This window comes from Brassica oleracea, chromosome C2 (assembly GCF_000695525.1).
Source record: "Brassica oleracea var. oleracea cultivar TO1000 chromosome C2, BOL, whole genome shotgun sequence".
Classification (NCBI taxonomy): Eukaryota; Viridiplantae; Streptophyta; class Magnoliopsida; order Brassicales; family Brassicaceae; genus Brassica; species Brassica oleracea.
In genome coordinates, this window is record NC_027749.1 from 15,446,197 (window position 1) to 15,455,270 (window position 9,074).

Genomic DNA, 9,074 nt, shown 5'->3' on the forward strand with positions numbered 1-9,074 from the left:
TTATTTAATAATAACGCAAATTCTCCGCTAGTGAGATTGGCGTTGACAATAATAGGGTAGGATTGGTCATAAAGAAATGCATATTTAAGACCACTGGGGAGAGATTTTAATTCAACCTTTGGTGCTTTGTATTTATACCAATTAGATAATGAAGATGGTTGTCGATCGACGGCCTCTCTGAGGTATCGATCGACGATATTGTCCGAGTCATCATCTTCTTCGATGTTCGCAACCTCGATACTTGCATCCATCAGTCGCACGTAATCGTCTATCCTATTATCTATGCTGAAGATTTCCTTTTCCATATTGGTAAGAGCATTTTCTAAGTGGTCGTCTGAGCACATGTCTATGAAAGATTCCTTATCTAGCTCAAAAACTTCTTCCACATAGAAGGCTTGGTCATCTATCAGTGGTTGCTTGATTAGCCTTTCCATATCAAAGGTCATCGAAATGTCCCCGATGTTCAAATTTATTCGTCCTTCTTTCACATCAATGATTGCTCCAGCTGTAGCTAGGAATGGCCGACCCAGAATGAGGGGGTCTTTTGGTTCTTCTCTGTATTTTAACACTACAAAATCCGTAGGCACGAAGCAATCATTAATTTTTACGGGAACGTCCGAGAATCCCTTCAGGTACCCTTATAGACCGATCAGCTAGAACCAAGGTTATCGGAGTTGACATAAACTCGTTATATCCCAAGGTTACTGCAACGGAGTAAGGCATAAGATTCACGCTAGAACCAAGATCACATAGTGATCGAGGAAAACGCGTGTTCTGTATATTGCAATCTAGGACGAAACTACCAGGATCAGGCTTCTTAGTTGGAGTTTCTCCTCGAATCATGACACTTACTTCCTCTGACACCATCATCACACTTTGTTCCACAGTTGGATAATTTGGAGACGTCATATCCTTCACACACTTCTTTATCGAAGGTGCTATTTTCATAGCATCACTAAGGGATATCTCCATAGTAATTCTATCCAATGCTTTCTTGCAGATCGCATGTTCTAATGATTTCTTAGTCTGCGTTTTAGGAGGATAAGGGGGTAGGGTTCTATCGACTCTTTCAATCGTTGGTTCGGGTTGAGTGGAATGTCGATCGATAGGGTTATCTGAAAGTTGGTCGACGACAGGTTTCACCGGTCGATCGACGTGGTTACCATACTGTTGATCGATTTCGGCCTCAATATCCGAATCATCTTCTACTTCTAAGTCTATAGTCTTTTCCTTATTTTTTTCAGCGCTAGACTTCCTGTTTTCGCGAGAAGGTTTTGGGTCAGGGTCATCAAGAAGTATAGGCTGAGAATTGCTCTCGCCTGTTTCATCAGCATTGGCAGAACTACCAATTTCGTTGTTGTTCTTCGTGTTTGTCGCGAGACGTTTTCCGCTACGCAACATTACGACACTGACTTGACGTCTCGGGTTTAAATCAGTTCTCCCCGGAAGACGTCCTGTTTCTCTTTTAATGGCAGTCGCAATTTCAGCTACTTGACTTTCTAATTTTCGGATAAGCTCACTCAAAGAATCTGCCTTCTCCATTTACTTTCCGTAAACCATATTTATTTTTCCGTAAAAATCTGACTTTGTTTTACGGTTGCCAGTAAGTGCTTGTCTGATATTAAACTTTTCATTTCCAGTGCGTGATTTCACAGCAATGTCATAAGCTTGGGTGAAACTATCAATGTTAAATACGGGATAGGGGTCTGAATAGCTTGTCTCTTTTTCTAATCGATTTTTCATATCAGACAAGGCATCGTTTTTGATCTGGGCTTTATCAGATCGGTGTTGATTTGGACGAAAAAAGTGAAGCGAATTGAGGGAATTCTTAATCTCTACCAAAGCTGAATTATCTTCTGAATTTATCGAATTTCCTATTTCTTCATCCATCTTTTCATAGGATTTTCCAGTTGCTACATTTTCGATAAGGCGTCTAGCATCTTCGGGGCTCCTAGTGACGAAATTTCCTTCACTCGCCATGTCGAGTGTAGTTTTGTAGCTCAAGTTAACACCTCCATAGAAGATGTTAAGGAGTTGCGGTTCTAAATAACCATGATGGGGACATTCAAGTTCATAGCTCTTGAATCTTCCCCAAGCGTTTTTAAACGATTCACGTGGATCTTGGCGGAATGTAAAGATTTGTCTCCTTACTACCCAATATCGATCATCATCGAAAATTTTCTTGAGGAAGGTGTTTCTAATCTCTTCCCAACAAGTAAGGGATCCTGTTGCTAAACAGTTTAGCCATCTGAGAGCTTCTCCCTCTAGGGAAAATGAGAATAGTTTGCAGCGATTGTATTCATCTGGGATTAATTCTTCCAAACCTTCGATGTGATCTTGCGGGTGCTCAGGGAGAGAGATCCACGGAATGGATTTTGACGAACCATACAGTAGTAATCTGCGTTGAACTTAGATTTCTTGGTATCGTCTCCTGGTATTTTAATAGCGGACCTATTGGAATAGCTTCTACCAGGGTCTAGGTAGTCTTGCAAAGGCAATCTTAACTCTTCACCTTTTATAAAGGTGGGATTTATCTCAACAGGGATTTCAGTTCCCTGTTTAGTTTGGCTAGTCTCATTGCTTCATTAACCTATTGGTTCAGTTTGGACTACTTCCTCATCAATAAGCTCGGTAAGAGAAGACTTACCTGCTTCCGGCTGGGCGGTGTCGATCGATGCCGGGAGCTCCGTGTCAGTCGATTCTTCGGTCTCCACGTCGCTCGATAACATTACATCTTCGTCGATCGATGCTCGGCCGAGTTTTATGTTCTCCATTCTTAGTGTCTGCTTAGACAGGGAAAGAAAGAAAACTTAGCAAGTTTTTCGTAACAAGTCTATACAAAATTCTAAATTAAATCTAATGGTAATAAGAAAGAGTCTCTGGCAACGGCGCCAAATTTGATATCACTCAAATTACCCTAAGGAGTGAATTACTCTCTCAAATAAGAGGTTCAGATGCAGTACTTAGGGATCGAATCCACAAGGACTATAGGATTACTCAACAGATCTAAGGGATTAGAAATAAATATAGACTAAGAGGTTTATTTGTTTAAAAGCAGTAAATGGTGAGTCGAACAAGGCAATTGTTCGGCTGTTTAAGTTGAAGTTGTTTTAAGGATGGGAAAACAGCTAGACTTAGGCAAATTCTCAGGTATGAAAAACACGCAACTTAGTTTAGACTAAAGGGTGACGGTTTTTGAACTCAAACAATGGTAAAACAAGATAGGTTTTCTTTACTAGATCTCAGATCTCAACTGTCGTCTTTTGACCTCGAGAAAGAGTCGATCGATGTGACGTGATGCACATCGTTCGATACACCTTAAACAATAGATCGACACAACGATAGTCGCGTCGATCGACGGTTCTTCTAGCAAGCCTTGCGAGAGGGTTTGAAGCTGTTCTCTAACTTTCTAGACCAACTCTCGTTGTTATCTAGTCAGTTAGATCATGCCGGCTATTTTAGGTATTGAGGGTAACTGTTGGTTATCTCAATTAATCCTAAGACCTAAAATGAGGGTGATCAATCCTAATTTTAGCATTAAGCTTAACAAGCATGAAAGAACAATTCAAACACCTTTTTAACAGTCTTATTAGCATCACATACTTTCAACCTTTATGAGAAACCTAAATCTAACAATTGGGTTTACTCAGACATATTCATGAGAGACAAAGTCATGATGGTTTGAATAGAGCTCAAATGAAATATTGAACATAGAAAATAAAAGTAATAGAAATAAAGGAGTTCAAGATCTTCTATGTTATGCAGTCTCAGATCTATCTCTCTAATTCCTAAGCTCTTCTAAAGGTAGCCAAAATGCTTCTTCTCCCAAACTAGGTCTTTAGGCCAGTCTGTACTCCAAAGTGTCCCAAAAGCATCATTTCCTTCTATCAAGTAGCTGAACCTGTAATTGCTTTGAAAAGACTCTAAAACATAATAAATATATCTTAAAACACTTATATACCATGACTAAAAATGGGTGAAATCCATGGTATATCAAAATTCGAAACCCTAATGTCTTGGAATAAAATCGAACTTGATTGAATTTGAATATGATCACATAGAAATCCATACTGAATGAATATTGTTTGATTGCTTGATCACTTTGAAACCGATTACAAAGATGTATGAAAAGATTGCATTAAGATCATATAGAAACCGCCTATGCTAGGATTGCAATCACGAATGAACTGAATGCATAATACAAATTGATTGCATCCAGTAGCCGTGCGGCTTGTTCCTTGTCATAGCCGTGAGGCTTGTTTGTACATTGCATATCCGTTAGAACTGAATGCATCATATCAACCTGATCGAATGTACATATAGAAACTGAATGCTAAGCTTGAATATATTGATTGCATGAACACACTTTTAAAAACTAAATTATATAACATATGATTTCAAATGTCAAAAATCAACAACTTGGATTTTGCTGCCCTAAATCTCTCTGGAGATAATTACTTGCAATGGATACTTGATACTAAGATCATCTTGAAATTCAAGGGACTCGGTGAATGTATCACCGAGGATAATAATGCAAGTGAGAAAGATAGATACAGTGCAATATTAATTATACGCCATCATCTTATTGAGAATCTCAAAGATTAATTAGTATTTGACTATTGAGAATCCTCTAGACCTTTGGACAGAGTTAAAATCGAGATATGATCACCAAAGAACGGTGTTATTACCAAAGACCCTATTTGATTGGAGGAATCCCATAATCCATGACTATAAGTCCGTGGACGAGTCTATTGCTAGCTGGGCAAAATAGTAGATTACTGATGAGAAACAGTAAATTGAGACCTCCTGGATTAACCCAATTACCTGATACCAATAAGGCAACAAAAGAAGTTGTTACAACAACAGTACCGTGAGAAGGGCTTCTCTACTTATGCTAATCTGATATCTTGTCTTTTGCTTGCTGAGCAAAACAATGAGCTATTGATGAGGAACAGTGAATTGAGACCTCCTGGAACAAACTCATTACCTGAGGCACATGCGACTGTAGAGGATAAGAAAGAGTCGAACCATGTCCAGAGTGATAGCCAACACGTCCGTGGTCATGGAAAATGGCATGGACGTGGTGGTCGAGGCCGGAACTCGTTTGGTCGAGGCCGAGGCAAATCATATGGCCGTGGCTCCAATGGAGGCCGTGGACATGGCCGAGGCTGTGGTACATCATTCAAGCCACAAAACTCGACCAAATCCGTGTGTCATAGATGTGGTATGGATAATCATTGGGGTAAGACATGTAGGACTCCCAAACATCTCGTTGACCTCTACCAAGAGAGTTTAAAAGGGAAGAATCCTGAAGCTCATATGACTTATCAAGATTGTGAAGAAGATTTCAATCATGAACAAGATGATATTATGGATTATGAAACTTCAGATTGTTTAAAAGATCAAAGTTGATTTCGGCCATCTAAGTCTTTGTGTTCTTTGCTTTTTGTTTTCTATGTTTTGATTTCTTTGAACTTGTTTTCTAGTTATAAACTTAATGAATGAAAGTTTTTATAAAAGTCTCTAAAGTTTAGATTTATAAAAGACTATACGTCTTGATAATGAGTTCACGTCCCAAGCGTTTAATGATTACTGTATGTCCATGGGGGTAAGTGTGGAACACTCCGTGGCACATGTACATACACATAACGACTTGGCCGAATCATTCATAATTCAGCTAATAACTAGACCATTTCTTATGAGGTCTAAGCTTCCGGCCACAGCTTGGGGACACGCGGTCTTGCACGCGGCCGAACTGATTCGTATAAGACCGTCTAGTGAACATAAATATTCCCCATTACAATTGCTTACGGGTCATGAGCCAGAAATATCCCATCTTAAGACATTTGGTTGTGCCGTTTATGTTCCAATTGCTCCACCAAAGAGAACAAAGATGGGACCTCAAAGGAGGATGGGGATATATGTTGGATTTGATTCTCCCACGATTTTAAAGTATCTCGAGCCAACTACGGGTGATTTATTTAAGGCCAGATACGCGGATTGTCATTTTAATGAATCCGAACATCCAACATTAGGGGGAGGTAATAATAAGCTGGTAAAAGAAATTACATGGAATCAAACATCCATATCTTGGCAAGATCCTCAGACTCAGGAATGTGATTTAGAAGTCCAAAAGATAATACATTTACAAAAGCAAGCTAATCAATTGCCAGATTCCTTTGCTGACCCGAAAAGAGTGACTAAGTCATATATACCAGCTGCTAATGCACCAATTCGAATTGATGTCCTAAAAGAGACGTAATCAAGTTGCTATAGAGTCTATACAAGTGTGGTAGACCAATAAGTTCCAAAGATAAAAACCCTTGGAAAACTAAGAAAGGTGCAAAGAATGAAACCGAGGTTGTTTAAACCCTAGACACAACCGCGGCCGTTCCTAAATCCCAGGACTTAGCCGCGGCGGATCCCAAAACCCTAATAGCGACCGCGGCCGATCATAAGATCTTAGATGCGGCTGGCCTAGATGTATCTAATCATGATTCTTGGGACGCCAAGATTCAAGGTAATGAAGGCCCTGATAATAATGAGATCTCAATAAACAATGTCTTGTTTGGGATACAATGGAATAGAAAGAATGTCGACATTGATGATATATTTGCATGCAATGTAGCACTTGAAATCATGGATGATAATGAGGATCATGAACCCACGTCCATCTTAGAGTGCACTCAACGATCATATTAGATCAAATGGAAAGAAGCTATAAACATGGAGTTAAACTATTTAAAGAAGAAAGATGTCTTTGGACCAATAGTCCAGACACCATATGATATAAAACCAGTCAGCCATAAGTGGGTCTTTGTGAGAAAGAGAAATGAACATGGTGAGGTCGTTAGATATAAAGCACGGCTTGTTGCACAAGGATTCTCACAGAGACCAAGAATATATTATGAGGAGATATATTCCCCTGTGGTGGATGCTACTACATTTAGATTCCTGATAAGTCTGGCAATAAGAGAGAAATTAGACTTGCGGTTAATGGATGTTGTAACTGCATACTTATATGGGCCACTGAATAATGAAATTTATATGAAAGTCCCAGAGGGTATTGAATTGAAAAACAAAGAGAGTTCTCGAGAAAAACATTGTATAAAATTGAATAAATCTCTTTATGGATTGAAACAATCAGGTCGAATGTGGTACAATAGACTAAGTGAGTACCAGTGAAAGAGGGATATAGAAATGATCCGATCAGTCCCTGCATATTCATAAAGAAATTCGACAATAAGGGCTTTGTGATCATAGCAGTGTATGTTGATGATCTAAATATCCTAGGAAACTCTAGAGAGATTTCCCAAACAGTTGAATATCTTAAGAAAGAATTAGAAATGAAAGATCTAGGAAAAACGAAATTCTGTTTGGGATTACAACTTGAGTACATTAATGATGAAATCTTTGTGCATCAAATGGCGTATACAGAAACAGTACTCAAGAGATTCAATATGGCCGAGTCTCACCCATTATCTAGCCCCATGGTCGTGAGGTCCCTCGGCCTGGACACTGATCCGTTCCGTCCTAAGATGGACGATGAAGATGTCCTTGGTCCCGAAGTGCCATATTCAGTGCCATAGGAACTTTAATGTATCTGGCCAGCCACACTAGGCCAGACATATGCTTTGTCGTGAACCTACTATCTAGGTTTAGCTCTTGTCCAACCCAAAGGCACTGGAACGAGATTAAACATATTCTTCGTCACCTGCAAGGAACGAAAGACTTGGGTTTATTTTATACTAACCAAAACAAAGAAGGTTTAGTTGATTTTTTGCTGATGCAGGTTATCTCTCGGATCCTCACAATGCTTGATCACAGGCCGGCTACATTTTTACTCATGGTGGCACGACCATCTCATGGGGGTCCATGAAGCAGACGATCGCGGCCACTTCACCAAACCACTCGGAGATCTTGGCTATTCACGAGGCCAGCCACGAGTCTGTATGGTTACGGTCCATGACCAACCATATCCGAGTTGATTGTGGGATGACCGAAGGCAAGGACGCACCAACCGTGATGTATGAGGACAATGCAGCTTGCATTGCTCAAAGGAGACCGGACCAGTTCACCAAATCACTTCCGACCTGCACGCATCAGATTGGGATGCGTAGACTGAAAGACCTTCATTGATGTTCAGAACAAGGGGAGTAATACGTGATGTACTCTTTTTCCTTCACCATGGTTTTGTCCCACTGGGTTTTCCTGGTAAGGTTTTAATGAGGCAACATCTAAAGCGTATTACAAACTCTGCATGGTTATGGCATCCAAGGGGGAGTGTTATAAATCATATTGTTGATGTCCAGAACCGGCCCGGTCCATAACCGGCCCAGTCCATAACCGGCCCATACCTAGAGAGAGAGAGAGACGGCTTCGCCCTAGAGAGAGAGAGCTGGTGGCTGGAGAGAGAGAAACCCTAGTTTCCTTTTTCTCTTTTTCCTTATTAGTTTATGTTTTATACTCTTTCCATATTTTGTATTTTCTTTTTCTAGTCTTTCCATTATTCTATGACGGTGTAATTCCTTATATATAAAAAACTCCTTATGTTTATGAATGAATTCCGAGGAAATATTATAGCTGTTGGAGAGCCGTTCGGGGATTTTACAAAATTCTGAGGAAATTCCGACGAACTAGTTTTTTCCGTCGGAATTCCGTCGGAATTTCCTCGGTATGTCGGCAGGATTTAAACTATAAATACAAACACTCCTCTTCCTCTTCATTCACTCCATATCTTCATCCTCCCTCTTACTCTATTTACACACGAATTTGATTCATAAAAAATATGTCTTCTTCAAATTATTTTCGTTCTTGGATCGATCGACCTCATTTGGATCCGAACACGAGATTGCTTACGGAAGAATACCAACGAGGTATAACCGAATTCATGGGGTTAGTTCACCGACAACCGGAAGCAAAAACAGGTAAGTTAAGATGTCCTTGCTCTAATTGTAAAAATAGAAAGGTTATTAAAGAGTGGGATGTTTGGACTCATCTATATTTGAGTGGGTTTACACGAAGTTACAAAATTTGGTATCATCATGGGGAAACTGATTATGAACATGGTAGTA

General features: G+C 39.8%; 1 protein-coding gene across 1 annotated transcript; it reads right to left on the reverse strand.

Annotated features, from left to right (window-relative positions):
• Positions 1-597: 597 nt before the first annotated feature.
• LOC106323546 lies at positions 598-1,542 on the reverse strand. Its single transcript, XM_013761651.1, has one exon. The coding sequence runs from the start codon at positions 1,540-1,542 to the stop codon at positions 598-600; it is 945 nt and encodes a 314-aa protein (XP_013617105.1).
• Positions 1,543-9,074: the final 7,532 nt, after the last annotated feature.